This window comes from Epinephelus moara, chromosome 19 (genome assembly GCF_006386435.1).
Source record: "Epinephelus moara isolate mb chromosome 19, YSFRI_EMoa_1.0, whole genome shotgun sequence".
Classification (NCBI taxonomy): domain Eukaryota; kingdom Metazoa; phylum Chordata; class Actinopteri; order Perciformes; family Serranidae; genus Epinephelus; species Epinephelus moara.
Genome location: NC_065524.1, coordinates 34383334 through 34399699, shown reverse-complemented (window position 1 = coordinate 34399699; position 16366 = coordinate 34383334). Strand labels below are relative to the sequence as shown.

General features: G+C 41.8%; 1 protein-coding gene across 2 annotated transcripts in view; it reads left to right on the top strand.

The window, feature by feature from the left end:
* The window catches only part of camkmt (calmodulin-lysine N-methyltransferase), a 152562-nt gene that overhangs the window by 82898 nt on the left and 53298 nt on the right, over positions 1 to 16366 (top strand). For both annotated transcript variants that reach the window (XM_050071644.1, XM_050071643.1), the window contains one exon: positions 15781 to 15841. In XM_050071644.1, coding sequence (XP_049927601.1) covers positions 15781 to 15841 — 61 coding nt within the window. The remainder of the gene's footprint in view (positions 1 to 15780; positions 15842 to 16366) is intronic.

The window sequence follows — 16366 nt, the reverse complement described above, 5'->3', positions numbered from 1 at the left end:
TGACCAAATACTTATTTTCCACCATAATTTACAAATAAATTCTTTAAAAATCATACAATGTGATTTCCTGGATTTTTTCTCTCATTTTGTCTCTCATAGTTGAAGTGTACCTCTGATGAAAATTACAGACCTCTCATCTTTCTAAGTAGGAGAACTTGCAAAATCAGTGGCTGACTAAATACTTTTTTGCCCCACTGTAGCTGTTAGACGCTAGTGGCTAACTCAGAGAAGAGCAGCGGCTGAAAATGTCTGCATATGGGGAAAACAGTCAGGTCCGGGAGCTCCTTTTCCTCCGAAAGAAGGGCGAATCAGCTGCCGTATAACAGACAATAAATTTTTGTCATTGCCAAGTTGATGCCTTTGTTATTGATTATGAAGTGCTGCCAGTGCATATGTTATATGTCACACTGCGTCTAAAATCACAAATTAGAATGACATGATGCCGCTGGACTTTGGGTCTAAGTAAAAATGCAAAAGCGGCATGAATAAGGGACTTCATCGCAGCCTTACAGTGCGACCTCGGTGTGGAGAGGGCTCAAGCTCATTTTTGACTTAACATACCTGGTTTTGGGGGCATATTCCTGACTGGAAAGACAGCAATGTTTCAGTAAAAAATAACCTCTTCTTAGGGCTGGGCAATATGAAGATATATGTCATATCATTATTGAGATATGAGAATATATATCGTTTTGAATTACAGTAAAGTGGTGTAAATTTATTGCTTAACACACTTTTCATGTGTTTTAACGCTTGCCTTATCCCACTTAGTCGTCACATCCACATTATTGATGATTATTTTTATGTTTTTTAAAAAGTCATCCCTACAAATTTCTTGCATCAAAGAGGGTATTTTGTCACAAATATTATGTTTGATATTGTCTCCCAGTGCTAGCATTAATGAAGTGCTTTTGAAGAGATTTAAAAGTGTCAAGATATATATTGTGTATCAAAATAAAGCCTAAAACCACCGTGATATAATTTTCAGGACATATCTCCCAGCCCTCTTCTCGTAGCACTATCCCTTATGGAAAAACATAGACCGGGCACTAGAAACACCCACGTTTGGTGCCCAAAAAGCTGCTTATAAAACAGCGATGGGTTGCTACAATGCACCCGGTGTTGTTGTTTGTTGGTCTTAAACAGAAGTCTGCAGCCTTGCAAGCATCCCGCCTTGTTGACACTCCATCCACCATCTGCTCCACCTCCCGATGACAAAGTCAGCTCATACACTGCGTCACTTTAGAAACTTAATATGAAATATACAAATGTAAGGTTTTTGTGGTTTGCAGAAACTTTTTCTTCTTGGGCTGCACATAATTCAGGCACTGCTTAGCAGCCATTGGCCAGACCCTCTTTGATGTATTACCATGGGTTATAATATTAACAGCCGATTTACACAGTTAAAACACATTCCACAGTCAGTTTGAAAGTCTGCAGTGTCTCTGTATCCAAAACAGATCTGCACCTTCTTGTTTACCTCCCACACTCTTCCCTGCGCTCCCTATCACCTCCTCTCTATATTATGTCTTCCCCATCTTCCTCTCCTCTCTTCTTCTCTCAGCACCTCTTCAGTGAGATAGGAAATCTGGGTCTCATGTTTAAGGCATCAGTGCAGTTGTTGGGCAGACTCCTGGATGCTCTCGTAGTGGATGTGATTTCTGTCTCCCTCCTCTGTCACCCACTCCCCGTCTCCGTCACTCTTACTGAATATATCCTTTTCTCCTTCCCGGTCTCTTGCCTCCCTCTTTGAATTTCGATAACTTTGTGGTATACAACTCATAATCTGTCCCACTGATGTGCGCACAGATGTACGAACACACAGAGGGGCAGACATATTTTCCACTCAGAGCTATGCACACTCACATATACTCATGCATACACCTCAGACTGAGTCATGGTGGAGTGGGTGAAGAGTTTTGTGCAATCATTTCCTGTCAGTCTTATCTAAGTACAATTGGATAACAGTATCTGAGGGTCATGGACCAAACTTTGTTTTGCAAAATTTGTGATGACTGTTTTGAGTGGCTGACTTATCTAAATAAAGTATAACCACACAAATACAGTACTGACTATTTGGAGTGCCACAAGTAAAATAGAAACATTATCCAATGAGGAGGTTGTTGACTGAAACAATCTCAGATGGGGTTTCGTCAGTTTTCAGGTGAAGTGAAGATGCTAAATTGTTTTCTGAGCGCTGTAAGGTCTTCTTGTCCATGTTGGCTGTAGAGCTGCAGTGATTAGTTGATTTATCAATACGTAAAATGACAGATAATTGATCAGATACATTAAAAAAAAGATTACTTTGTTATGCAACAATAACAAACCTTTGCCAGTTTTCTCTGCTTTGTATCATTGTAAACTGTTTATCTTTGGGTTTTGACCTGTTGGCAAGGGATTTATAACAGCACATGTAACTATTTCTTACAAAATGATTCATTGAGCAAATAGTTGCAGCCTTAGTTGGCTTAAAAGTTGTTGCTTTAAAAACAAGGTGGTACTCTTGCAACAAATCATTGGTCAGAAGCAGTGGCGGCTGCTGGTCTTTCAAACAGGGGAAGCTCACTTTAAGTTTACATCATAAAATTTGTCATATTGAGGCAGTAACTTATCAAAGGAACATTTAATTGAAGCCGTTTTCCAACCACACTCATGCCAAAGAACCAGCAAAACACACAAGATTTTCAGATGGGTTTAAAACGGTGAAAATGAGCTATATGGCTTATGGAAATAAGGCACTCTGGACGGCACTTTGTCAGAAGACTCCACTCAAATATCCACATGGGACTGAGCTCACAATGCGACGATGCCGGTGTGTATTTCCAAGCGTTGTCAATCACAAAGAGGTTCAGCCTTTTAGACAGTTCCTCCAATCATCATGCATACACCAAGCGTCCTCTCCCGCCTACTGCTCCATTAGGTCCCAGGGAAGCTGAGCCTCCCTGGAAGTGACGATTTTGTCGCATTTATCCAATGACCATCTCGTTTTGCTGCATGAAAAAAACCTGCAGCGCTGTCTCATAGGAATGCTTGGAGGCTCTGCGTCCACCGTGCTGACACGAGAATGTATGACAGGGAGGTCACGTTTGAAAACTGGTGATAAACAGCTGATGTTTGAACATCATAGTCATGATGGTAAACGCATCCTAGCGCACGTGTTAATGCAGTGTAAATTCTTATTTTAATGTAAATTCAATAGTGCATATTTGACCATTTCTTCTTTGAAATTTTAAGGGAAGTTCAGCCTCCCATTCGCCCTTGGTCAGAATCCATTTCCTTGTCCTTGTCCTTAACCGGAGCTCAGTTTTAAGACCTTTTTAAGAAAGTGTTTATCAGAGATTGTGTTTGAAATCACATACTAACAGACTATTCATACAGTGTACGACATACAATTGAATATGTGGTGTGTTCACACTGTATAGTATGTGAATTTTGTGTACGTGAGAAATGCCCAGATATATACTACATTAGCATGAAAATCTGAGTATGATGAGGCACATCGGCCGGCAACAGCAAAGATCTTGAGCCAGGCAAAAACCTATTAATCTGTCACTTTATTAATTTTGTTTAGTTGAGAAAGTAACTATTGAGATTCTTAAAAGGTGGTCAGTTTATCCAAATAAGGCCTGTTGGGAGCCTTTGGCCCCGTCAGATGGGTCGTCAGTCATGTGTTAGTCATGTTGCTGGAGTATAATTCACTGGCATAGTTAATCGCTCATTTAGTGCAGACAGACTGAGTATGTCAGCAGTATATTAGTATAAAAATAAGCAATGAGGTTTCAGCAGTTATGATCTGAATGCTGCCAGGTTTTTTTTTAAGTATATAATGCAGGTGCAATTATGTGTGTATGTATCATAACACACTCACATGTTTGTCTTTGTATCATTTGCAGATGGGAATTCAATTCAATGTTATTGACATTTAAATGACATTTATGTAACAGGCTGCCAGACAAGTTAAAAAAGAGAAGGACGTGGGTGAGGAAATGAGAGATAAAGAAACTACTGGTACAAACCATTTTATTGTAATGCTTATAATGTAGAGACACACAGCAGGGACAGAGGTCGCAGACGTACTCTGATAACACCAGACCAACCGACACAGCCTCAGGTATTGGTTCTTGCCTTTAACAATCTCTTTAATTGGAGATTTTTTTTTGTACAAGGCTCCAATGTTTGTTGAAGCCATTGGTGTTGTTGATGTCAAACAGGGTGACACTTGCTTCAAAATGTCTACCTGGTTGAAATTCCTATAGTATCTTGGTATCATCACACCTCACAGAAATAAAGCCATACATTGATATTAATGTATATTACTTGTGGACTTTGCCATAGGGAGGATGATTCTGGTTTTTTCATTTCACATCAGAACATATTCAGAGAGAATACCGCAGGGTGAAGGCAGGGAGGGGCTCAGTGGCAGCTGTCGTGCTTTCTCGTTTTATTCTTTTTCCATGATCCAAGAAACAAGAACCTCTCATCAGTCATTTTAATCTCAGCTGTCCTGTTCCTCTCCTCCCTGCAGACGTCAATATCTACCTTCCCCACTTCCCTTCACTGACTCCCCTCTCCTGCCCCTTTCACCCCCCAGTCTCTCCTCTTTTATTCCACACTTTCCCAACTCTTTCCTACATCTCTTTCATTCTCTGCTCTCCATCTTTTGCGTCTTCAGTCACCCCCAGTCCCCTCTCTTTCTCTTTCTGCTGTCCTAATTGTTTATATACATTAACATTCAAGAAACTAGATAGCCCGGTGCAGGTGACACCCTGTAATTTGACATCCTTGCCTTTCTCCAGGGAAGGGGAGAGATGCAATCTGTGGCAATCTACATTGTGTGTGTGTGTGTGTGTGTGTGTGTGTGTGTGTGTGTGTGTGTGTGTGTGTGTGTGTGTGCGCGCTCAGCGTAATCTGGGGTTGTCACACGGCCCCATGCCACTCTCCGTATGCTAATCAATGAATGAAGCTCTGAAAAGCTCTCGTCTGCCAGCTAAACCCCACACCTCAGTGCTGATATGTCTATTAGCCGCATGTCAAACTCCTTCTTTGTTTCTGCCTCCTCCTGTCTCTCCCCACATCTCATTCCCTCCCCTCTCATTCGATCGTTCCTCCTCTCTGTGATTCTGCACCGCCGTGTCTCTCCGGCTCCCTCCTTCCGTTTCTTTCTCCGTATTTTATTCGACTCTGCCCCTGTAACCCTCACTTCCCCGGAGTTCCTTTGCTCCCGTACACTCACTCTCTAATGACAATGGTTGCGCACTAGATGTAATTTCATCAAGTGTACACTCTCTATTTCTTTTTATTGTCAATGAGAAGTTCAGGGCATGATGGTGAAGGAAGCTGGCTCATAAAACACTGATATTATGTAAACAAGAATACCAGTTACTGCTAGAAAACCCTTTTTTTTCTTCGTTCTGCTTCATATTTGAGTAAAAAAGTGGACGACGGAAATAAAAATATAAAGATGTGTACATTTCCTTTAGTGTATCACCCATTTGTGTTGGTTTTTAAAGGCTGGTATGGAGTCCTTGGTCTAAATAAGATGAGACATGAGATAAAGCAGTATGTAATATCAGGTTTAGTGCTTGCACACTTAATAGGTAATGCTACCTTGGCAGCTTTTCTATCCCATAAAAGAAGTGTATACATCACTAAAAATCATAGAGCATGGAATTTTCCCACATAGACTCCCCATATGTGATTTTATTTATACATGATAACATCGATAAAATGACAAAACACACCCTATAAAAAATATCAGAGGCACAGTGCTCAAAAACACACTCGCAAGCAACGACTTCTCAGTTCAAGACAAGTGTCCCTGCTTGCTCTACATATAGCATTGCTCTGCCTTTATAATATCACTCCCACTGCAGTGCTGCCCTCCGCAACAGCAAGCGGCTCCAGATGAGATTCAGGAAAAGAGTCTGTCACGTAGTCCAACACGCTGACAGACAGGTAGAGGTGAGATAAAATGAGACGTAGTCATGCATTTGTCTTAATGCTTTTGCAAGCTTTACGACAGGATGACAGACAGACAGACAGACAGAAGGGCGTGGAACCAGGCAGACAAGAAGGCAAGCAGACAGTTATAGGGGCAGTTAGACAGGCAGTCAGCCCTGGCATTTTGCAGCAGATAAGTAAGCTATCAGAGGAGGGGGATAAATAGCAGAGTAAAGATTGGTCCCGGCCCCCTCAGAGAGGAGCGGGGGGCCACAATGCAGGCGTGGTGGGCAGATAGCCCCCTGCTCTCATTATACTCTGCCTAATCCAAAACGATGTTTACTCAGAGAGAGAGAGAGAGAAGGGCCACGCTTATCGAAGCCCTGCACAGTCCTCCAAGCATGTGTGTGCGAGTGCGCGCCTGTATGTGTGTGTGTGTGTGTGTGAGTTTGTGTTAAAATGAGCCTATTCCAATGGAAAAAGGGATCAGGAGTGTCTCCAAGGCAGACTCTGTTGGCTAGAATGTCGATGCTTATCACACATTGCCTGGCTCTTCTGGTGAAAGGCGAATAGGCTATCTAAACTGCCTATTCACAGCATGTGTATTTACCATACCAGCTAGGCAGAATGATCATTCCGTAATTGCTATTATTATTAACACACTGCTATTAATAGTTCAGGCTTTTAGAAAACCTGACCCAATCTGATTCATCAGGGGATGGAGATCCTTAAAGGCCACAAAGCATTTAGCTTTTTTGATTTTGAAATAATGAAATCGGTGATATTTGCTCTTTACTCCTGTTGACTTGTGTTCGCGTTACAGCTTCTCTGCTTCCAATCACCTGACTGCAGTCAGCACCTAATTAATATGCTCCTAAAAGGCTCAAACTCCTCTATAATACTTGTTCCATGTCTCGAATCAGATACTTATAATTGATATTTTGAGTGCACAAGTGCGATTACACTGAGAAGTACGGCAAAATGCAGTGCACTTTGAGTACCTGGATGGTGCACTCATAACAGTCAGAAAGTTGAGTGTGGAATGTTGGACACTTCTCATCCTCAGCAGTCGACATGTTGCCTACGCAGCAGACAGGGCAGGACCACAGACACATTCTGAATATTATGGCTGTCCCCGACTTAGAATTTTCCTAGTCAACCAATGGTCGTCATTTAGGGCCATTAGTCGACTTGAGTTCAAGGTCTGAGAAAGAATAGTATAATGCAAACATTAGCTTGCTAGCCCGCTAACAGCAGCACATTTTGTTATCAGGCTTTGACGTTACGTGTTGTGGCGTAAGCTGTGCGAGATTTAGGGGATAGGTAGGTCTACATTTGGTGTTCATGCATGTTAAATTGTTGTATCCACTGCAGAAGATTTTAGTATTAGATGTGTGGTCAGATGCTCAACTTGTTGTAAATACTGCAGCAGCTACAGCAGATCAGCCGCGGACATTCACAGATACAGAAATGTGCCTTAAAAACTTTCATTTTTAATACAATAGATAAATCAATACAGAAATCAAGTTAGTAACAAGCAGATATAGCAAACATGTATTTTGACAAGTGACAATCGTTCATCAGATGTTGGCGATAATGTTCCACCTGGTTGGAGTTCGCCAAGTCAAGCTACCAGATCTTGCAATTGTCTTTTCTGCCAAGTGCACAACGGCCATGTTTGATCTGAAACAAAACAACCCTGGCAAAGATTTCACACTACACGAGATGAAAGTCTACTAACAGGTGTATCTGATTTGAGACACTGATGAGAGTCAAGGACTGAAATGCTTGCTCCTGTTTTTATTCACTCTATCATTTTTTGCACTGTGAACACCTTTTTTTGTGCACAGATGTTTTAAATAGAGGGTATCTCCTCTGCCGTCCTTTCTGATTTGAGACACAACATTGGTGTTTTGTCCTAGCAGCATTCAGATTCTTGGACTTAACTCTTCAGCTACGAGAAATTAACCATTTTTGACATATCATATATCACATATAGGACAAAAAAACTGCATTGACTCATATATGAGGTACTATTCAAACATACCCCTAAAGAGCAGTCCTGCAGTTGCTAGTTTTGCTGTGCCCATCAATCCACACACAACACTTGTTGTAGATTGATGCTGTTTTTTTATAATAATGTTTATCAAAATGTTCACAAAATGCACAGCAGTTTGGGAATCAGACTTTTGCTGTTGTTCAGAAATACAGAGTCTTATCTGTAAAAGTGTTACCCTTTACAAAGTACCATATTTTTGTAAGTATCATAGTGTTTTGTCGCAGAGATCTCACTGCTCATTGTCAGTTTGAAACCCCTCAACTATTAACACAAACTAGACGCAGCAACCAGCTCTCTCGTGCCTCACCGTGGCTCCACGTACACAAACACATGCACATAAACGCTCACACTTTTACCTCTGTACACAATCTCTGTAAATCTGTCTTTCTTTTTGACTCTCTCTCTCTCACACACACATACACACGCACACACGCACACACACACACCACGCATGCACACATCAGCTCCGTGGTCTTGTGAACTGTGTGTACACCCTGTCTAGGCTGGCCGGGGTAATCCTGGCCTCCACTAAAGTAGCCGTGTGAGAGGACAGATTGTCAGTTGATCATGGCCAGCCGAGAGCCTTATCCCTTATTGGATCGGCCATGGAGGAGGCTTAGGAATTATCTGAGGCCTCGCTTAATGTGGAGACGGATCACCGCCAGAGAGCCACGGAGCCTGAAGACACGCTGGGCCGGAGGGGAGAGAGAGACACTGTGTGTGTGTGTGTCCATGTGTGTGTGTGTGTGTGTATGAGCGAGCAAAACCAACAGACAGGTGTGTGGTTTGTGTATCAGTATGTAATAGTGACAGAGGCACGTGTGTGTGCTTGCGCGTGATCAAAGCAACATCACGGCCCACTTAACCCCATCTTGACACCTCTCTCTTTCCCCTTACTTAGTCTATTTTTTTGCCATCCCTTCCTGTCCTCCTCACATTCCTCCTCTTCCTCCTGGCCTCTCCTCTCACCTCTCCTCCTTTGATTCTTCATCTCTGCCCCCCTCCTTCTCCTCTTGCTATCATTCCTCAGCTCATCTTATGAACCCCTCTAACCCCAGCTCCCCTCCCTGCTCCTCCCTGCACCTTCCTCCTGGCTGCTCTTCTGCGTTCCTTTAAAATTGTTCTCATTTTCCTCATCCACCACCTCATCCATCTTTTGTTTGCTCCACTCTGATCATCTCCCTCCTCCTCATCCTCCTGCTTCTCCTCTGTGTCCTCTTTTACTCATCCTATCCTTTCTATGGCACCACGCAGCAGCATTCTGTCCTCAGCAGGAGACCCGATAGAGGCTGATGAAAGAAAGGCGAAAAACAGACATTTTACTTTGCGAAGATAAAAGAAATGGAGCAAAATGGCTTGCTATGTTAAAGAAAACTGTTGACCGACACCTCTTATCTCTGAGCCCTCCAGTGTCACTGTAAATGCAGCAGCTGACATCAGTGATGCATATCACATATCAAAGCAAACACAGCGGTCATCGGCTGTTTTTATACATAACCTGGCCTTTGTGACATCTTTTAACATTCAGACTACGTGAAGAGTGCTTTAACTTTATAGACATTTAAACACTGAAAAGCAGCGATCAATATTGCTTTGAGCACAAGCTCACTTAAGCAGATCCTTTTATCTTTTAAATGAATGTGTTCAGGCTGTGTATAATTAATTCTTGGTACTGAGGATGGAGCAGCCTTGTCTCAAGTACTGTTAGCTTATCTTGGTTTAGCTCGTGAGTTATTTCAGGTTGTGTTTCCCCATATAGCACTTGGATCCACTTCAGATATTTGAAATAGCCCCTTTAGCTAATTCCATCCCTGCTGCCTGATCCCGGGGCATTCAAAGGCCAGGGATGCCTCAGGAGGTGGTGGGTGGGGAGAAGGATACCCTGGTGACCGGGTTACCTTTCTTAGCCTGCTGCCACCTCGGCCCGAACCTGGATAAGCAGCAGAAAATGGAGGGATGGATGGATAATTCCATCCCTGTGCATGAGATTACTGACAGCTACTGAGGGCAGATTAGCACTGCCATAAGTCGTGGAGTTCCCAGGGTCACCCCTGGGTCACCAGGATGTTGGGGGGGTTAGGACCATGTCATTACACAATAGATTCAAAGGGTAGCTGCAAACAAGGAGTCTGATTGGTTCAGCAGGCCTTCCACCTCTAGTAATGTACACCAGACTTCTAAGCAGGCACATGATCAAGAAAAACATGGTCAGTGCTTGCAACACCCACACCTCATACAGCTGTCAGACTTGCAGTATGTCCTCAGCAGATATTTTGCCACAGCATGGGTAAGAAAGATGCATGTTTATAGTGAAAACTGTGAAATGCTTCTCTGAGTTAGCAGGTTACACAGGCACAATAAACAAAAGTAACTTTTTACGATTAAATCTTAAAGCACTGGAAAAATATCAGTCAATAAAATAAATCAAATGCTAATCACAGTTATTTTTTGCATTGAGATCGTGATTAGATTTTATCCCCATGATCAATCTTTGGAAGCAAAGTAGTTTCATGACATTTTAACATTCTACAAAGTCTGAAATCTGCCCTCACTTTGACATTTAAAGGTTCATTATGTAACTTTTTAAATGTATGAATTGTTTTTTACTGCCAGTGGGTGAACAGGTTTTATCTAACTTAAAAACTGAGACTTTCTCCAACTTTCTTGGTTGCCTATAACAGCCTGTGGACTGACCTCTGTGTAAAAGACTTTTACTGGAAAATTCAAAGGATGTGACGTCATGTATAATCCCAAGTGCCTTGCCTCTCTTCAGCTCTGCTACAGCGTTAACTGTGTGCATCAGTGGCTAACATAAGCCAAAAAATAGAGTCTGCGAACATCAACGAACAACCAGCAGCCACAACACAGATTCCACACATGCTATATTACCATTACATGCATTTGCAGCAGCAGCCAAGTGAGGACCAGCCTTCACTTAGCACCCTGTAGCAATTTAAATTCAGCAAAAGCAAGACTGAGCACTCAGGGGTTTGATCGCGGGCCGCTCTCCCGACCGCCCTGAGTCCCTGCCGGATCAGCAAACTCTCTTTTGCCGACCTAACGGCCTCAGAGAGAGGTGCCACTAATGAGAAGGATTTTCTTGAAGTTACATACAGAATCTAGAAATAATGTACAATTCATCAAGATCAAATGAAGTTGGTGTGTCCCGTCAAATCTAAATATGAATAAAAAAATGAATGAATAAAACTCATAAAAGGATCCACATGAAAGCATTTCGTTGGGTTGTGTATATTTTCAGGTTTCCAGCAACGAGACTTAGGTGTGCTTTAAGTAAGCACCAGTGATTCATCAGACTGCAGTTGCAAATAAAATCATGGAGGCCGTTATATATTTTGAGAAGTGTGCAGCTCCGTGGCACAGCAGCAGAAATAAGCTTATTTAAGAATAAAAAAAGGTTTGCAAATGTATTAAATGTGTATAAAATGAACATACACAAGTACTTTTTAAGAAACGCCTTTTTCAGTCAGACTTTACTTTTTGTCCGTCTCACAGGTTTTAAGTTATTCCTAAAATATCAGCATCAACCCAGCGGCAAGTTAAAACACAACCCCAATAAGCCTCACATATGGTTTTCAGGGGTAACACTGACAAGGTTTAGTGCCTGGGACCGATAACTATATTAAGCTGATACACACACACATACACACACACCTACACTGCTTCATCTAGTAATTGAAGGTGAGAAATAATTTCATTATCCTCAGGAAGAGTAATCTGCTCTCTACTCCTGATCCCTTCATTTCCTACAGTGCACCTCGACCTGGGAGGCACACACACACACACACACACATGCACACACACACAGACACAAAACATGCACACATACTTATCACACATGCATGCACACATGTACACAAACACACAGGCACACACATAGTTCCTATCACCCTGGGCTATTAATGTTATTGGAGTTGGGGATTAACCATCAGATTCACATATGCTTTACAAAGCTTTATTACTTAGAGCTGTCTGTCTTGCTCTCTCACACACACATGCATGTGTTCACACACTCACTCATGCACATACACACACAGGCACATAACTTTGTATTAAAGAAAGTTAATCTGGGAGTGTGGGCACCAGTTCGTGGACAGGAACAGGCCCTCAGCAGATGTGGTTTAATGCGGATGTACAATCCCTGTGAGGATGTGTAGACACCCCAACAGGACACACTAAATAAAATCTCATCTAAAACTGCAGATGAGAGTAAGGTAGCCATTATTGTTCTTCTTCTGCCAGTGTTGTTTGATGTCAGATCACGCCAGCTTTAATGTTGCATTACCACCCTCTGCTGTTCATCCGCCCAAGATATTCTGGGTGGCCCTTGATGTCAAGTGTCACATCCACACACACATCTGTGCACACACAGAGGAAGGGCTAAACTGTCATTTCACAGGGCAAAGGTGTGCTGTGGGACACCATCACGTTTCATGTGAACACACGATCACATGAGGAGGGGTCAAAGTTAAGGGGGAAGGAGGAATTAGGATGCAGCTTAAGACACACAGTACACCACACACACACCTATTCTAGAGGATGAACAGGGACTGATGCAGCTCTGTAACTGCAGTCACGTCCAAATTTCACTTGAACATAGGACTTGACAACAGCGTATCCAAAATCTAGTATATCGAGTTCAATTGTCCTTCTAATTTTTTTTTTTACATTGATCAGTGCACGACACTTCCTTTATTGTGCTGGCTTACTTTTATGTATGTGCCTGTGTTAATGACAGTATGATCAGTTAAAGATTCTGAGCTGGAATTTGGGCTCATCAGTTGGTGTAATGTCAAGTTAGATGTCCTTGTTGTAGCTTTTTAAATCTAAATTACTGTATATGGGATCCAGGCTCCTAAAAATTAAAAAGCTGAGATGTGAGTAAATTTAGGTAGGCTGTAGAGATTCTCAATAATGTACTTAATATGATTCATCGTCCAGCCCTTCCTTGAAAGGACAGAGCTGGTAAAATTCTATATTGTTCTGTGTATATCTTACACTCAATCACTTGAAACAGATATCTGCATATGTATGCAGAACCTCCGGGACAACAGGACATGATTTGGGTATCTGAAGCATTCTGGTTTCAGTTTGTAGTCAGAGTAGTACTGACCAGTCACGTTTGAGCTGCAGGTAAATGGTCTGTGTGGAGAGGCAGAGCGCGTTGGCCGAAATGCAATCTCAGATCGACTATCATCTGACAACGAATTAACTCTTGTTACCTTTTTAAAAAAATGAATCTTCCTCCATACAGAGATATATGTGTACAGAGATTACCCAAAAATGACCATCGCATGGAAATTTAGACAATTTTGTAATAACTCTTAGTCTGAAACTCTTATTCAGTTATCCTTTTCTTTTTATGTATGATTGTTATTATGCACAATGTCTTTTAATTTCTTTTTCCTATATTTTCTATACATGTATGTGCAAATAAACTAAACTAAACTAAAAAGAAGACTTTACCCTGATATCCACTGGCTACACTGGATATCCTGAAATATTGGCTGTTGCCCCCAGAGGCTCATCTTTGTCAGACTGATGGGTTCCAAGACTGATACTCTCTTAACTATTACACCAAATGTTTGTAAGTCCAAGATGAAAACAGGCCCCAAAACTCCTGTTTGACTAATGTGTCCAAAAACTACAATGCAGAGCTGTGTCAGGAAATTACTTTGCCTTTTTAAAAAATGGAACCTTAAATTTTGGGACCCATTTTTAGAGATTTTTGTTACACATAGTAAGAACTAAGAAATTGCATCATTGGTTTTTTGAACTATCTGAAAACTACAGTATGTGGAGGCTCTTGCACACCTTAAATAATAAAAGTAAAAATGCACTTTATTTATCAGCGCCTTTCAAAGCACTCAAGGACACCTTACAAGACACAGTTTAAACAAACATGCAGCAGTGTATCCACAGATCATAAAGTCTAACAATTTTGTAATATAAAAATTAAATTAAATGACTAGACAAAAAAAATCGTAACTATAAATGTGAGCTATAAAACCATCATCAGTGCAGGTCTCAATATATGTGTCACCATTAATGCCAGCTTGAAAAGGCGTGTTTTCAGATGGGATTTGAGAGTGGAAAGGGAGTCACCTGTAGCAAGGTGCATAGGAGGAGCCATTTTACCTGATGAAGGTCTAAGTACTGAAATGTTGTGTTTTAATAAAGTTTATTGCAAGTAATTGGACAGTGTGCAGGAGGTCTTTTCTCTTACCTTGGAAAAATAGAATAACACAAGCCTTATTCTTTAAACACATACTAATTTGGAAAATAAAAATAGCTACAAATCCAGTAAATATCAAATATAAGGAAGTTTTTGTAGCATTGAAAGCTATAAATGATCTCAACATGTGTTGTTTGTTGTTGTGCATACACACACATATATAAAGGCCATTTATATAATTTTGCCTCATCTGATATTGTCTGTATTTTGCTGCAGTGACCGATGTGCCAGTTGACAGTATAAAGTTTTCTGTGCTGTGTGACAAGCGCCCGGCTGAAGGGGAATAACAGATGAAATTTAAAATGTCACCTTATTTAAGCCTTACATGTCTTGACACTCTCTAGACACACAGTATAGCTACTCGGGCTGTCATTGTATTTGTGCGTGTGTGTGTGTGTGTGCTGTCAGGCCAAGACGTAGAAAGTGTGTTTTTTTTTCTAATGGGGAAAAGGAATATTTGGACATTTTATCAATAGGCATTATTAAATCCTGCTTGCTTGAGCTAATCTTGGCGGACCGGAGCGAGGGGAAAGAGAGAGAGCGAGAGAGAGGGCGAGCGAGAGAGCTAGGCGCAGAGAGGGCGAGTGAGAGAGCAGTGATGTCTGCCCCATGAGGTGAAGAGAGACCGCCTGTAAGCCGCTTATTATATCGACTACCACCTTTTCTCTCTCCTCCTCCTCTCACCCTCCCGCCCTCCCCAGTTCTCTCTCGTTACCTCGCTCACTTTCTATCTCTGTCTCCCTCCCTCACTTGCTTTCTCCAATTCATTCTGTATCCCCTCATTCTCTTTTCTCAACAACTCCTTCATATAAACACACACACAGATGCATGTGTGCACACAAACACACACTGACGGCGCCAAGCCGAACCTTCTTGTTCAAAGCCAGAAGCGAAAAGCTGAAGTTTTATTCAAATGAATGTTTACTTCTTCTACTGCCAACGTGTGTGTGTGTGTGTGTGTGTGTGAGAGTGTGTGTGTGTTGAGAGAGAGAGAGAGAGAGAGAGAGGGGAGGGAAATAGCACCAACTATGCAAGTGTGTGTGCGTTAGTGTGTGTTACATGCACGGCAGAAGGAGAAGGGCTGACAGTAGGTGATAAGCCAGACAGGCCTGCACGCTGTGATTATCACCCACTGGACCCCCTGTCACACACACACACACACACACACTTGCATACACAGTGCCCAATGAGAGAGTGTGTTGCAAGGATTTAGGATAGACAGACGGATGGACAGACAAACAGAGACAGAGAAGCCTTGGATCACAGGCAAGGTGGAAACCACAAGAGAAGCAAATGAACACAGACTGGAACACACAATGCATCCAATTATGTTTCACTGAACACTCATTGTCTTTATTTGGGTTTTATATCAATATTAAGGCATTTTGATGTTGAGACACAGGAATCAAAGCGCTCTGTCACATCGGCGATGCGAGATAAACGCCTTCAAATAAAGATCTGTCGCTGAAATGGATGAAACATCACTTGGTAACTGAGTCTCTAACTCTCTCTTGGTCTCTGTCTGACTCAGGTGTGTGGCCGTCTGAAGAGGTGATGGCTCATTACTGCCTGCAGAAACGCCACATGTTCAAGTGAGTTATTCCTCTTTTAAAACCTGCTCGCTCCATTGTCAAAGGACTCAACAAGAACTAACAGCTGTAAATAAGTACAAAGATCAGATATATATTTTTTTGAGGTTGTATCTAAAGGGACAGTTCATCCCAAAATCAAAAATACATATTTTCCTGTTACCTGTACTGCTGTTTATCATTCTCGACTGTTTTGGTATGAGTTGCTGAGTGTAAGAGATACTATTTTATGTCTGCCAAATCACGGTGCAGAGGGAAGTCTGCATCTACTCGTGGACAAGAGGCTTGAACATTAATGGCGTCCTCCTCGGCTGAGCTGTAACGTTAGCTAGCTCAGTGATGCTAGGTGAGCTAGCAGTAGATGCACACCTCCTTCTGTGCGACAGTACGGTTAGCGGGTGTAGTTTGGTGGAATAATTTTTTCTTTTTTAAGGAAATTAAGGGCCTGTCCTTATAATGTGGCCTTTATTATAGAGTAAAGTTACAGCCTTAGTTTTCAGTTTTAATTGTTGTATTTTACTTTATTCT